The sequence below is a fragment of the Berghia stephanieae genome, chromosome 2 (assembly GCF_034508935.2).
Source record: "Berghia stephanieae isolate SIO BIC M18660-M18661 chromosome 2, UCSD_Bste_1.3, whole genome shotgun sequence".
Classification (NCBI taxonomy): domain Eukaryota; kingdom Metazoa; phylum Mollusca; class Gastropoda; order Nudibranchia; family Aeolidiidae; genus Berghia; species Berghia stephanieae.
Genome location: NC_088361.1, coordinates 71,629,531 through 71,645,326, shown reverse-complemented (window position 1 = coordinate 71,645,326; position 15,796 = coordinate 71,629,531). Strand labels below are relative to the sequence as shown.

At 34.6% G+C, this 15,796-nt stretch overlaps 1 protein-coding gene and 1 long non-coding RNA gene across 5 annotated transcripts in view; one reads left to right on the top strand and one right to left on the bottom strand.

The window, feature by feature from the left end:
- Nucleotides 1-13,904, top strand: part of LOC144965482 (testis-expressed protein 10 homolog) — a 52,497-nt gene extending 38,593 nt beyond the window's left edge. For 2 of the 4 annotated variants that reach the window (XM_078900863.1, XM_078900864.1), the window contains 5 exons: nt 380-483; nt 1,602-1,723; nt 3,300-3,410; nt 4,726-5,002; nt 12,960-13,904. In XM_078900863.1, the coding sequence (XP_078756989.1) occupies nt 380-483; nt 1,602-1,723; nt 3,300-3,410; nt 4,726-5,002; nt 12,960-13,126 (781 nt within the window). In that variant the 3' untranslated portion in view covers nt 13,127-13,904. Of the gene's footprint in view, nt 1-379; nt 484-1,601; nt 1,724-3,299; nt 3,411-4,725; nt 5,003-5,598; nt 6,154-12,959 lie in introns of those variants that run through there. The other 2 variants (XM_078900865.1, XM_078900866.1) reach the window with 2 other exon arrangements.
- The window catches only part of LOC144965483 (uncharacterized), a 55,795-nt gene continuing 46,524 nt past the window's right edge, over nt 6,526-15,796 (bottom strand). Inside the window, exons 2-3 of the long non-coding RNA XR_013644026.1 lie at nt 11,920-12,045; nt 6,526-6,654 (exon numbers count right to left, since the gene is read on the bottom strand). This is a non-coding gene — a long non-coding RNA (uncharacterized LOC144965483). The remainder of the gene's footprint in view (nt 6,655-11,919; nt 12,046-15,796) is intronic.

The window sequence follows — 15,796 nt, the reverse complement described above, 5'->3', positions numbered from 1 at the left end:
ACTATGTTTTATTTTATTTGAGTTTGACTGATGGGCTGATATATTTTTCTCCGAGTGAATAAGAAATAAATATTTCAGCTGTTGTCATTGTTTGCTGATTTGTTCTCAAATTCATGCAATTCAAAACTATTGACTCTTCAATACCTTTGTCAGTTTTATTTTACTAGTGGTGAATGTTAATGCACAATGCAAACTTGGTGTTATCTCTGTTTCGTGGATTAGACTGAATTGAATCCAAAATAAAGCATGATTTGTGTAACAAAGAATTACAGTTCCCATAAAGCATTGCTCCTCTGCTTTCTTTATAAATCTGAAGTGTTTTTTTCCAAAGATTATTCCGGTTGGTCTTTATGCTGATGACTCTATTTTTTCATTTCAGGAGAAATATAACATTTTCAAGCCAGGTGGAATTCAACCAAATTACTCAGGCCCAGAGTGATTGTTTATCAGACTATCTCAAATTTATGTTTTCCATACTCATGGGTGAATATTGTTTTGCTATCCCTTTTATTTAATTGCTCAAATTATATTACACAAAGTAGTTTTAAAAAAAGAAAGATAAAATCCACAATTTCTAAAAAGAGATAAAAGCCATAAAGTGCCCTTGCACTACAAATGATGTGCCATCTAATTCTTTAGACAATATTATGTTCTAGGTGTTTTTTTTTTTTTTATATCCAAAAATATATATGTTATGGTCTTCAGTAAAATTATCAATACCTAGGTGTCACCCTCAACAGATTGCCTAACTACAAAAAACATACAGAAGGAGACGCAAATAAAATTGCAAGAAGAAATTGTCTGCTTAGAAAATTAGCAGGCATCTTTCTGGAGAGCAACACAAATCCTGAGAACATCAGCCTTAGCACTCTACTATAGTGCTGGAGAATACTGTGCCCCTGTTTGGACAAGAAGTCCCCATACGAAAAACTCTCGACATCAAACTCCTAAAGTCCATGTGCGTAATAATCAACACCAACACCTCTTGGCTCCCAACTATCAGTGTAATTGCACCACAAGAACTCAGATGAGAAGAAGCAATCCAAAAATTAGTCCGTGAACTGAAAGACCTCACCCTAAATACCCCTTTAAATAAAAACCATCACAAATAAAGCTCCCAGAACATCATGACTCAAACCCAGAAAGCCCTTTTACCATTCAGAACTCAGAAACTTCGATATTGGTGAAGTCTGGTGGGAATATTGGATCAAAGACCCAACAGAACTAATGCCAGGCTTCTGGAATGGCAATCGAAAACAGTGGGTCGCATCAAACCGACAACTGACAAGTCATTGCAGAACTGATGCAAACATGCATAGATGGAGTCTGAGGGAGTCAACTGACTGTCCCCAATGCTAGAGAACACCAGAAACAGCAGACTACATAATCCTGCACAGTCCTGTGATGAGATTGGTGGGAAGTTTCGAGGCTATCCTCAGGTGCCATTATATGTTTAAAGACTGGCTGGAGACTTGTTGCGTGGAGATGAAACTATACACTACTATTACTATTAAAATTATCACAAGCGAGAAGGGAAGATTTCTTTTCTTATATATATATATATATTTTTTTTTTTTTTCATTTTTGTCTTGAATTTCCAGGCATGAGCAGAGAGGAACTTGAGACCTTGTCTCCCACAGATGCTTCAAGTTTGTTGAATTTGAAACAAGTAAAATATGATTTAGAAAAGGAACAGTGGGATCGACATTTGGATTTAGTCACTGTGAGCATACATTTTCATTTATGTGCCTAAAACTAAAAACAGATTCACAGGCAAATATATTTCGAACATTGTTTACATTATGCTCATGTTTGTTGTCCTTTTAACAAAGAAATATAACATAAGTGACAAATTAGTCTCAACTCTTTGGCTGAATTCTGTCACAGCTGTGTGATATTAGTGATGCATGAAAGTTTCCTGTCTTTTTTCTTTGAAATCCTTGGATACATTCCCAGACTAAACTTTTTATCAAGAGTTAATGTTACATGAAGATTTAAAGAAACGAAATGCTCATAAAGGAGAGGAACAATCTATTTTGATAATAAAATGCACATAGGTAGAATGTTGACAAAATAATGCTGGAGGCAAGATGTGTTATCCATTAATAGCAAGGCTAAATTATTTTCAAATCATAATTTATTATTTAGTTGGTTACTGTTGCAGACCCATCCGTTTTCTTTTTTTTAAAAAGCAGTAGCAGTAACAATCTTGGCATCGGGTATTTAAAAAGTGGATGTAAAAACTCCAAAGAAGCCCAAGTTGGATAGTTGTTTCTGATTTTTAGGTGAAAATAACCAGAGACAATGTCAGGTTTGAGTACAAAATCGAGAATATTCAAACTTTAAATCTGCTTTAAAAACCCACTTTTTCACATTTCATTTTACACCATGCCGACTATAATGTTCGTATAGTATTATTTTTAGCAATATGTATTTTGTCTCCATGTTTAATTTTTGTCTACCTATGTTCGTAACGTAATTCATTATCTGTACAGCACTTTGGGATGATTGGTTCATGGAATGTGCTCAACAAGTGTCATTTATTATTATTATTATTATTATTATTATTATTATTATTATTATTATTATTATTATTATTATTATTATTATTATTATTATTATTATTATTATTAATTATTATTATTATGTTATTATTATTATTATGTTATTATTATTATTACTATTATTATTATTATTATTATTATTATTATTATTATTATTATTGTTATTATTATTATTATGTTATTATTATTATTATGTTATTATTATTATTATTATGTTATTATTATTATTATTATTATTATTATTATTATTATTATTATTATTATTATTGTTATTATTGTTATTATTATTATTATTATTATTATTATCATTATTATAATTATTATTACTATTATATTCTTCATATTCTTCTTCTTCTTCTTCTTCTTCTTCTTCTTCTTCTTCTTCTTCTTCTTCTTCTTCTTCTTCTTCTTCTTCTTCTTCTTCTTCTTCTTCTTCTTCTTCTTCTTCTTCTTCTTCTTCTTCTTCTTCTTCTTCTTCTTCTTCTTCTTCTTATCATTATTATCATTATTATCGCTATTATTATTATTATTATTATTATTATTATTATTATGATTATGATTATTATTATTATGATTATTATTATTATTATTATTATTATTATTATTATTATTATTATTATTATTATTATTATTATTATTATTATTATTATTATTATTATTATTATTATTATTATTATTATTATTATTATTCTTGATATTATTACAATGGAAAAATATTATTTTCTCTGTAATCAGATTGTTTGTCAAGAGCTAGTCAGTCTTCAAATCCCTGCATCCCCATCAGATGGTTATCACCATCCCTTTACTTTCATTAACAACATGGAGCAGCTATGGGAAAACACATTGGTATGGACTCGGTAATTAAGAAAAAAAATTATATGATGGATGGATACTTCACTGTTTTGAGAAAAAAAAAGGGAATTAAAAAAAAAAATTTATACTACTGAATTTTCCCATTATATCGAAGTCCAAATAGTAGATGTAGATTCCATAAATCAGTGACTATAAATACATCTGGTCATATTATTTTGAGTAATTCAGGGATGAATCTTTTTGCTATTTTTCAATCTAAATAGTTCTCTTTTAAAACATCATAATGAATTGTTCAATATACATAGTGGCCAACTGCCACAATAAATTCGTAACTATTACGATTTGACCTGCTAATTAATTTTTTTTTAACTGATGGAAATTACTTACTGCTATTTTATAAGTGTGTCTGGAACTATTATGTGAAGGCATATGACTATATAATTTCCAACTTCCCTCTAGAAAACATGCTGAGATGGGGGGGGGGGGGGGGGGGGGGGGGGGGATGTATGCAAGAACAGTTGTGCATCATTCAGCTCAGTGAGGTGGGGTTTTTTTTTTAACCAGAAAGTTTAGTGTTTTGGTCCTTGTAAATGATGGAGACAATTCTGGACAAACTGGATTATGAATTCAAAATATATAGCACTGAAAGCTTTGATAAGAAATTCCTTCAGCTTTCCTCAGCAGTGGTTTGCATTAAGCAAATTTGTTGATTCTCTTGGGGTGTTGAAGTTTCAAACACTTGCTCACTTCATGTTAGGACGACTGACCATCCCTCGCTCAACATGTGAATGTGAGGAAGAACAACCCCAATTTCAGAGGATCCCTCAGTACAGATATTTTGGCTAACCTTCTTATCGTAAAATCAGACTCCACCTTGCTATAAACATGAATTTACATCAGATTTCCTGAAGAGGGGAAAGTAGCAGTTAAACCCCAGCAAACTCCTGGACTATATTTATTGGCAGGCATTGAGCTGTTGTGTACAGTTGAAATGGTAATCTGCGGTTTATGTAATTATTATGTAGGCGCCTAGAAGATTACCATTATGATTATGATATTGTGCTGTGTTGAGTCAGAGCGATGGGATGTTCTGTTTTTGGTCCTTGTCAAGTTTGCCGCTATGAATTTAATATTTTATTTATTTATATCCGTGATTGGCAGTAAGAAAATAGACGTCCTTAAAATATATTCTACATGATAGTAAAAATGAAAGATAATGTGAGGTCGGATTTTTTAATGTTCGTTTTTTTTTTCCTGGACATCTGAGATTTAAACATAAATGTCTACCTTTAATACTTCGAAATACATTTGTGGTTTTGCAAAAAAAAAAATTGATCTTTTTTTTCAGGCTAAGTATAGTGATATTCACATCATGTCAGCCTACAGCCTTTTCAAGTTTATTCATACAACATCAATGAAGCACGTCTGTGAGAAACCATCTTCTGAATTGTTCAAGATGGCAGCAACCATTATGGCTAGCGTCCTGATCAGCTTTTACTTACCAAATACAAGGAATGGGAAAGTGAACAAGGACATTGTGGAACAGGCCAAAGAGGAAATTACTGCTTGCCTGTTCTGTACAAGGCATTTACTGTCTGATGTTTGTGATGATTTGAGTCAAATTGGTGTGTATGAAAATCTTTCATTTTTGGGTGTTTATGATTGATTTTAATTTTAAGGTATAGATGACTGAGATAACATTTATTGACAATTAATTTTTTTTTTTTTTTGTGCGAACTGGGTATGGGAGTTTGTGTTTGGTTTCTGAAAAGTTGGCAGCTATGAGAATAAGGGAATGACATTTATTTGGTCAGTAAGAACACCCAATCGGACACCTTATAAGTTTGATACTGATTTCATCCTGTTCTGTGCAGTTTTTTCCTGCTATTAATTTACTAGTAGGTTAACCAATCAAAATGTGGGATTCGTGACACACCCTAAGACAAAAGTAGCTGGTTTACAAACAGTAGAATGAAATTGACATCACTCTTTTCTTTGTTATAGTTGACAGCTTGTTTTGCGATTAGTTCTCACTAGATTCGCTCAATCAGACTATAAATGTTAGATGTTACTTTCTGTAAGCTAGTCAGTATTTAACTTAACACATACCATTGATGGTAATACGGGTGAAACTAATGGTAAATTTCGTTCATAGAGAGATAAAAAAAAGTGAGTGAATTCACTCAGTTTATTTTTCTCTCCTTCTTATTGGCTCATTTAGGTACTGTCACAAAGTGGGGAACAGCTGATGAGAAGAAATACAGTCCATAAAACTGCTCTCCCTCTACGACCTTTAAATAAGATAAGATAAGATAAACTTTATTGATCCTTGTATGGAAATTATAATTTTGTATCACAACACAATTCGGTAATATATAAAAGAGATATAAATTAAAGGTGGCGTTTTTATGCACCTCCGCTGGAGGTGTACAAAAACGCACCGTTTTTATGCACCTCCGTTGGCGGTGATGGTAAATTAATGAAAATGTTGCTGCATACGTCCATGAGGTTTAAATAGTTTTAGATTGTAGTTTAGCATGCTGCTTAGTGATTACCGATGTATGTTTATACAATGATAATGAATTAAAGAATATAACAATAATTTTAAAAATCAAAAGTAAAAAGAAACATGGCACACAAATAAATACTGATCTCAAAGAAATAAATAACAAATTAAAATTGAAGTTTTTTAAAAACATGATAAAAAGTTTTTGAAAAAAAAAAATAAAAAAAATAATGTCTTTCTCAATAAAGTAAAGTTTAAAAAAAAAAAAAATATCTACAATGGGAATCGAACCCAGTACTTTGAAGATTAGAGTCTGACAGCTTGTCCACTGTGCTACGGAGCCACCTGGCTGTTCATCACATTTAATAAGGTCTTTCTAAAACATTTTACCTTCAATGCAATTTCTATTTTCTGGTTTTATATTTCGATTTTTTAAATTATTATTATTTTTATATAAATTTATTAACAAAAACATCCTACAGATGTCACAATATAACTTTTGGCCTGGACTCTGACCACGCCAAGTCAAGTATCAACAAACCAACAACAACAAGGGATTTAAACACAATTTAACACTTTTAATTATTAATTCCGATCAGCTGAGATGATCACTCACTCATGGACGTATACTAACATGCACTCCTCTCAAGTTACTTGACAACGCAGAACACAACAATAATGAAAAAAACAGAAAGATCGTGGAGCACCGCCATCAGCAACCTATATCAGTAGACAACAAACTCCTTGTTGAGTCACCAGACACCATGGATCCTAAAGAGGTACCAAGATATAAAAAGCACATAAAAAATAAATGCCATTATAAGAAGAAGAAGGATGAACAGCGAGGTGCAGATGGACTTTTGTTTGGGTCAGGAAATATTGCAGATCAGATGCGTGATGTGTATGCAATGATGTTACTGCACAGTGATTTTGTGAAGGACATCAATCTTAAAGCTACAGGCATGACCATGTCACCCTCTATCATCCTTTAAATGCAAGAACAGATCTCCGACATGAAGCCTTTCTGCTGCACAGGAAGAACATTCCTGGTGTAGACAAGACATTTAATCTTGGGGAGCTACATGTTACTCCAATGGTATTCAAGCACCCAGCTTGAGGAAGATAAAGTTCAAGAGAGAGACACCCCCCCCCCCCCCCCCCTCCCACATATTTTCAACACTGATAGTGTGCTTTTGAAATCTACATCTGTTCCCTATTTGAACCATTGCCCTATGTCTCACTTTTTCTTGTGTGCTTTCTATTGTAAATCTATATATTTTTTGACTGGTGGGGTTTCTGACCTCCCGTAATGGGCAGGAAGGCACTTGCTGTGTCTTCTATCCCCCTATATCTGTTTCCAACAAGCTGTCTGTCTTTGTCTTGGAATGAGATTACTTGGCTTTGTCCTGGTCCTGGCTGAGAGGGAAACAGTCAAATGTATAGTTAGAATTTTGGGAGATGATATTTTTTGTCTTGTAAACCATCTCTCTGTTTTGTATTGTTACATTTTTTAATTTGTTATAAATATATATTGGTTTGAAAATATTTGAGTGTATTCCTCATAAGGGGACCTGTATTTGTGCCTGGATGAGACTTTTAGGTGATCTCAAACTAAGTACACTGATAGTGTGCTCTTGAATCTACTGTTCCCTATTTCAACCCATCCCCTTTGTCTTACTTATTATTGTGTGCCTTGTAAAACTAGAATCTTGGACTATCCCATTTTCTTCCTTTGTACTGGCGCTGAAATGACCTTAATGTGACGCAAGCGCCGTAAAACCCTTAGAAACAAACAATAAAATGAGAGAAATAATAATAATATGTACTATTTTTCCTGAATATTTTTTTGTAAAGGGCATGTTACCTTTAACCAAGGCAATTGTGTTGCAATGTTGATGATTTGAATTAAATGACTTGATATACAATAAAACAATACTTTCTGTCTGTATAAATGTAAAAATAAAATTTAAAATGTTAAATGTCACATGACTGACATTACTTACTTACTTACTTAATCCTCTTCGGGCCTTGAGGCACATAGGGCATCCACCAGACATCTCCATTTTTTGCGATCGGCTGCTTTTGCGGTGGCTGTATTCCAGGTCAGGCCTGCTTCCTTTAATTCTTTCTCCATCGTCCTTCGCCAGGTTTCTTTGGGTCTTCCCCGCTTTCTCTTCCCATCTGCTGTCCAGTACAAGGCTGTCTTGGGAAGTGACCCTTTTTCCATTCTGGCCACATGACCCAGCCAACGCCATCTTCTTCTTTTTATTTGGCTATCAATGCTAGTGCAGTCAGCTTTCTTTAATAGATCCACTGTTCTTATTTTTGTAGGCCAAAATAAATTAAAAATTCTTTTTAAACACTTGTTCTGAAAGGCTTCTAGTTTCTGTATTAAGGAGGATGTCATTTTCCAGCTTTCACTTCCATAAAGCAGTACACTTAAAACATTGCTCTTGTATATTTTCAGCTTTGTCTTTCTCATTATTTGCTTTGATTTCCAAAAGTTTTTCAGCATGCCGAAAGCCTGGTTTGCCTTTTGAATTCTGTGCTTGATATCGTGTTCTGCATTTCCGTCGTCTGTTATTTTGGATCCGAGGTAGGAGAACTCTGTTACCTCTTCAATTATATGTTCATCTATCCTAATTTCACTGTCATGTTTTGGATTCACCCTAATGTACACAGTCTTATCGAAATTTATTTTCAGTCCAATTTTCGAGGCGTTCTTGTGTAGTACGTTTAGTTTCTCTGAGGCGTCTCTGTGTGTACTGGAAACTAACGCGATATCATCTGCGTAGTCTATATCTTCCAGAAAAGATGTCAGTGTCCAGCGAATGCCTCTCTTCTTACCATCAATTGTATTTTTCATGAGCCAGTCTAGAGCCAGGATAAACAGAAGCGGGGAGAGTATGCAGCCTTGTTTTACACCAGTTGTTACATTAAAGCTGTCTGTTAAATTGTTACCACAGATCACTTGGCATTGGTAGTTGCTGTACATTGCATTGATTAGGTTGACTATCTTCATCGGTATACCATAATGGCGGAGTATTTTCCACAGGGACTCTCTGTGTAAGCTGTCAAAGGCTTTTTCAAAATCGACAAAAATGGTGTAGAGGGGGCTGTTCCATTCAATGCTTTGCTCCAAGATTTGTCTCAGGGTAAATATGTGGTCACTACATGACTTCCCTTTTCTGAACCCTGCCTGCTCTTTTCTAAGAATGTTTTCAATGTGAGGTGAGATTCTTTTCAGAAGGATTCTATTAAAAATTTTGCTCGTTACGGACAGGAGTGTGATTCCACGCCAGTTAGCACAATTTCCTAGGTCTCCTTTCTTGGCTATTTTATGGATGATGCCTTTCTGCCAATCCTCTGGTATTTCTTCCTTTTCCCAAATGTTGGTGAACAGTTTACTGAGAATTTTGGACATTTCTTGCGAGTTCGCTTTAAGCATTTCCGCAGTGATTTTGTCAATACCTGGGGCCTTGCCATTTTTTTGTTGTTGTATTGCCTCGTGCACCTCATGCTCAGTGATTGGACCAAGATTAACCTCTACGTCCCTTTCTGCTTCTGGGATATCTGTGTAAGAAGATGGGTCTGGTCTGTTCAGAAGGTTTGCGAAATATTCTCTCCATCTTTCAATTTTCTCCTTTTCGTCTGTGATGACACTACCATCTTGGGATTTTAATGGTTTCTCTTGACCATAACTTCTGTTTCCCGAGAGCTTTTTTGTGATTTTGTATAGTGTTTGTGTGTCGTGTCTTACAGCTGCATTTTCTGCTTCAGTTGCTAAATTTTCTGCAAAATCTCTTTTGTCTTTCCTTGTGGATTTTTTCACTTCTTTATCCTTCAATGAGTATTCACTGGATAGCCTTTCTTTCAGTCGGGGGATTTAGCGTTCAGGAGATTTAGTTTGATTGATTTTCTTTGGTTAATGAGCTCCCATGACCTTGCTGATATCCAATTCTCTGTATTGGATTTATTGTGTCCTAAGTGTTCAGTGGCACTTTCCTGCATGACGTGGTTGAAATCTTGGATTGTCATGTTTGTAATATCTTGTATTGCACTGAATTTGTTTCTGACTGAGATATTGAAATTGTTTTGGATATCTGGGATTTTCAATTTATCTGTGTTGAAACGTTTCTCCTTCTGTTTTGCTATTTTTGTTTTCATCAATTTAGTAGAGATTTTGGCTGTGACAAGATGGTGGTCACTTCCAATGTCTGCCAATCGTCTGACTCTGACATCGTTTAGGCTGCTCTTCCATTTTCTGTTTATAATTATATGGTCTATCTGACTTTCTGTTTTCCCATCTGGTGATTTCCATCATGACTGACATTAGGCACAAAAAAATTCCAGGTAGGAGGTCCAATTGGGTCTGAGCCTGATTGGGCGTTCTTAAGGAAGGTCTAATTGCGTCTCATTGGGCATGATTGGGTGTTCTTACCTACTTATTTTTATCATAAAATGGGACGCCTCTTTTACCCTGTCATGGCAGTTTTTTTGCATCGCTTGCTGCCGTGTAGCGGCCGCAAAAAATCGCTGATTTGCATTACGGCCGCAAAATTTGCAATATTTTGCAAATTTTCGAGATTTTGCCCCCCAAAAACAAAAGAAACCAATATTTTTAAAAATTTAGTGGGGATCAGTGATGATAATCTTCCGCAGATTTTTTCATAAATGTTCCGTTGTTTTGTCATGTCAAACATTTTCTGCTAAGTGGTAGTTCGTGAAAAAAAAATATGCCTTCTACCATTTTTTGACACCTCTGCTCAGTTGCATGAATGTTGGTGACACTCCTTTATTTATGAAGTTAGCCTAGACACACTGGCACCAAATATCAAAAGTAGCACAAGACACATGGCGGCCATGGATGAGAAGATGATCGAAAGGGAAGGGAATGGAGCAAATGGGTGTAAATAAAAAGTTTTAGCTGTAGCATGATAGTACATTTGGCGATTTTATCAGTTTTATAAGCCTGTCTTTTTTTTTCTTCCTTTTTGATTTTTTTGTTGTGTTTTTGTATGATTGTTCAGAATCTGTTAATAGTATTCGATACAACTTGTGTCTAATTATAAAACAATTTTTTAAAAATAAATTCATCAACTCTCTCTCTCTCTCTCTCCCTCCCTCTCTCTCTCTCTCTCTCTCTCTCTCTCTCTCTCTCTCTCTCTCTCTCTCTCTCTCTCTCTCTCTCTCTCTCTCTTTCTTTTCAGCCACCCTTCTATATCTTCATATTATGTTTGTAGATATCATTTGGTAATAGAGAGATAATAAGTTAGGCTGATCGATTTAAGAAATTATTGTTTTAAGGCTATTTTAAATTTGATTTGTTGATGGAATATGTTTTGCAATTAATTAAAGATTCTTATTTATAAGCTGCATCATCACAAGGTTGCAATAATACAGACACTAACCAGGTTTGTTATGTAAAAACAAATACCTCCTGGTCTTTTGGCCTAAAATTCCATCATAATCACTTGATATAGTGGGCGACATTATAGGCCTCTAAAATGTTTAATTGGAAATGACAATTCATTAAATTATATTTGCAAAAGGTCAGGATGTGTCTAATGATCAGAAGTGCTTTAGGACTAATGATATATTAAATAACTATGAATAGCTATGTTATATTTGCATTTGATTTGGGTTTGACTGACGGGCCGGTAGATTTGTCTCCTTTTTGACAAATTTTCATTATCATCACTGGGGGACCGGTGCTTGTGTCAGTTAGATAATATCAAAATAAGTACACTGATAGATAGCGTGTTTTTCCTTTTTCTTGGGTACTTTAATTGTAATTCTATAACTTTTTTACTAGATCCCATTTTCTTCCTTTTTACTGGCGCTGATATGACCTTACATTTGTTGCAAGCTCCGTGAAACCCTTAAAAACAAACAAATACCTTTCTCTTTCATGAATGAATTATGGGTTTTTAGGAAAATTAATCGCAACTTTTTGCATATTTTTTGCAAATTTTGCTGTTTTTAGCTTGCAAAATTTGGGATTTATTTTTGCAAAAAACCTCCATGTCAGTTTACCTATTAGTCCAATCATGATTACTGGTTCAACTGAATAACGTTTTCCTGGGTTTGGTTTTCTGACGCCCCATGTGGATTGAGATTGCTGGGTTTTTTCCTGGTCCTGGTGGGCATCCTTAGCTGTAGCTGGAGGAAGACAAGTCCAATTTATAATACATTTTTTTTTTCTTGAGAGAAATGACCTTTTTTTTTCTCTGAAAATCATGTATTTTTTTATAGTAAGTATTGAATATTTAAGCATTTGAAAGTATCCTCCATAGCAAGATCCTTGGTTGTGCCTGGATGGGACTTTTAGTTAATATAAAAATAGGTACATGTGTGGATGTGCCAGTGGAATCTATTTGAATTAGTCCCCTTTTTGTCTTACTTTTTCTTTGGTGCTTTGAACTTCAGATACCCCTGGGTGGGGTTCCTGACCTCCCATAGTGGGCAGGGAGGTACATACTTTGTCTTCTATCCCCTTATATCTGTTTTCCAACATGCTCTCCATCTTTGTCTTGGAATGAGATTACCTGGTTTTGCCCTGGCCCTGGTCGGAGTCTTGGCTGGGAGGGAATCAGTCAAAGGCATAGTTATTGTTTTGGGTGATGATATTTTTTTCCTTGTAAATCATCTCTCTGTTATGTATTATTATATTTGTTATTTTGAATGTATAATGTAAGCATTTGAGTGTATTCCTCTTTCTTTGATTTTGTGCTTGTGTCCGGATGAGACATAGGTGATCTCAAACTAAGTACATCGATGGTATGCTCTTGGAATCTACATCTGAACCCTATTTGTTCCCAATTCCCCTATGTCTTGGGTGCTTTAATTGTAATTCTAGAAATTTTTACTATCGCATTTTCTTCCTTTTTACTGGCGTTTATATAACCTAAATGTGTTGCAAGCGCTGTAAAACCCTTAAAAACATAAAATTAAAACTTCAGATACAACTTTTCCTCTTTCATCTTCCTTTTTACTAGTGCTCAGACCTTACAGTCTCCTGTAAAATCCCTAAAAACAAAAAGAAAAAAAACATAATATTTTCAATGCATTTTCAGATTCTTCAACTGCAAGTAATGAAGAGAAACAAGCAGCAGTGCAGGCAAGAGAGTTTTTAATGTCAGATGACAGACTAAATACGATTGACAGTGAGAATTTGTTGAGAGTGGAAAGTCAAAACTTGAAGACACAAAAGGAATTTTTGACCTGCGCATCTATTATTTGATAGCTATATGTTGAGTATTATGTTAATTACTAGTTTCTGTCTATTTTATTAGATTTGAAAATGTAAATTTTATTCTTTTTCCAAATGTTCTCCCATTGTTTTAAAATGATAGAAAAAGAAATTAAAGTAACCAATTACTTGAGAGGGGAAAAAACAGTGAGAGAGACAAAGAGTAGAGAAGGGGTAGGGGAGGTTGTAAGGAGAATATAAGGGAGGATAGTGTCGAGAAGTTATTCAACAAGAGGAAGATGGTAATGCAAGTATCTAAAGGCCACAACCATCATGTTGCTTGCCAACAGGCAGATAGATTGGGTGCAAGAAAAAAAAAATGGAAAAGTTTAGTAGCCTTGAGGTCCCGAGACTAATGATGAAAATCTGAAATTTTACTGCAATAAAAGCCAATATTTAAGTACTCAATTTTTCAAGAAAATATGTTGAAATCCACTATTGTTTAAGGACACCTATTTTTTGCCATATATCGAAGATTTGGGACGGGATTCTCAAATTTTTATGTAATCTGTAGATCCTCCATTTTGCTTTATGACCACGAGTAGCCCTTTTTTTTCTCATGATCCAATTGGTTTTCTAATATTTGAATAGTGAATTGCTCCCATGCATTTTGAATTGACTCTGTATCTGTGTAAATCGTTGTATGACCATTATAAACTGTGTTGGATATAAGTAACCAAATGTTGTAGTCCACTGGATTCAAGTCAGGACCAATTGGAGGCCATTCATCTTTAGAAATAAATCAATAGTCATCTTCTCTTAAAATTAAGACTGTGTTATGTTACTGGGGAAATCAAAAGACATATATATTGGGGTCTCGACATAACTAAGTTTTTAATACTAATGTAAAGTCCGTATTACTGTATGGATCAGAAACATGGAGGCCAACCAAAGGCATCATCAACAAATTACAGACTTTTATAAATAAATGTCTAAGGACGATTTTGGGCATCAGGTGGATGGATAATGTTAGAAACAAAGATCCTTGGGAAGCTGTCAACCAACAACCTATATATATACAAATATCTGAAAGAGGCAGTTGGGATGGATAGGTCGTACACTTAGAAAACCCTCATGCAGTATCACAAGAAACTGTCATCTGCATTTTTTGCGGCCGCAAATATCAGGGCGATCCGCAAATTTTGGCAAATTTCCCAAAATTGGCAAATCGTGGCAAATTTTGGTAAAATTGGCAAATCGCGTGGCAAATTTTGGGGGGAAAAAAGAAGCGAAAACAAAATAATGGAAAAAAAAGTGCGAAACTTGAGAAATGTTGCAGCTTTGCCTGGGCCCAAACCAAGGGAAGCTACTCTCTATGGATAATGATCCTTTAAAATCTTTGTAACAACAAATTAATAAATGTAGCCTCCTTAAATATAATTAACTGTCTTTTATTTTTATATATATTTTTTTCTGTATCGCATGTTAATTTTTGCTGAAACGCTTAGTTCTCCTCCGCAAATTTCTTGGCAAATTTTGGGGGGGGTTTTTTGGGCAAATTTTGGCAAATTTTAGGTCCCAATTTGGCAAAAAATGCAGATGACAGAAGAAAGCTCTGACTTGGAATTCCAAAAAGAGGAAGACCAGGGAGGTCTGAAATAGTTGGTGAAGAAGCACGGTGGAGGAAGCAAGGAGAGGCGTTTACACATGAAAGCAGGTGGAGAAAACAGCCCAAAGAAAGAGTCAAATGGTGAAGCATCATTGATGGCCTATGTTCCGACTGGGGTCAAGGGCTTAAGTAAGTAAGTATATTACTAGGAAAGTTTCCCCATCTTGCTGACAGATCGGGAAAACGTGCAACAAAGTCTGGAAAAGTTTTTAGTATTACATGATTTTGTGTGTTCCTTCTGTGCTTGAAGTGTCAATGAAATGTAATCCTGTCTTTCTCTGCTAACTTACTGCAGCAGACATTATATGGGTAGACCTATTCGTCCTTAAGGTCAAATAGCATCAACCGCCATTGCCGTACTTAAGGACAAATAGTGTTGCTTGCACTATTCGTACTTCACACTAAAGCTGGGCAATATTCCGTTTCTGTTTTTACTGAGCTTGATTCGATTCCACGTAATTACATGATATATCCGTATCGTCTTAAATTTTTGACAAACCCCACCTCTGTTATTGAGTCAAATAATCAGTTGAGTGTGTGTGTGTGTGTGTGTATATGTGTTAATTTAGTGGGGTTTGTATTTTTTGTTTTCTTCTGGGATATGATTTTTTTCCAGAATGGTGATCGTTTTCTTATAAGGAACTATTTTCGTGTTCTCCTTTTGCAAGTATCCAATTCAAATGCCTGCTAGTTAGAGAGTTTGGGTTGGCTGGGCACAGAGGAAGATTCGTCAGGTTTTCTTTTCTTTTGTTGTTTTTTTTTTGGGGGGGGGGGGGGTGTTTGATTTTTTAAATTTTTTTCTTCTTTTTGTGTGTGTGTGTGTGTGTGTGTGTGTGTGTGTGTGTGTGTGTGTGTTTTGCCTTTATTACATTTTTTTCTTATCTATGATAGTGGTTTAACACTCAAAAACTATTTGTTTTAAATGACTAGTATTAAAATTGTCAAAAATATTATATTAGTCGCAATAATATAAGCAGCCCAAAAGACATCAACGTTTTGTATCTCTTAAGAAGCCGTTTAAAAAAATATTATAATCTTGATAATTCAGTGAG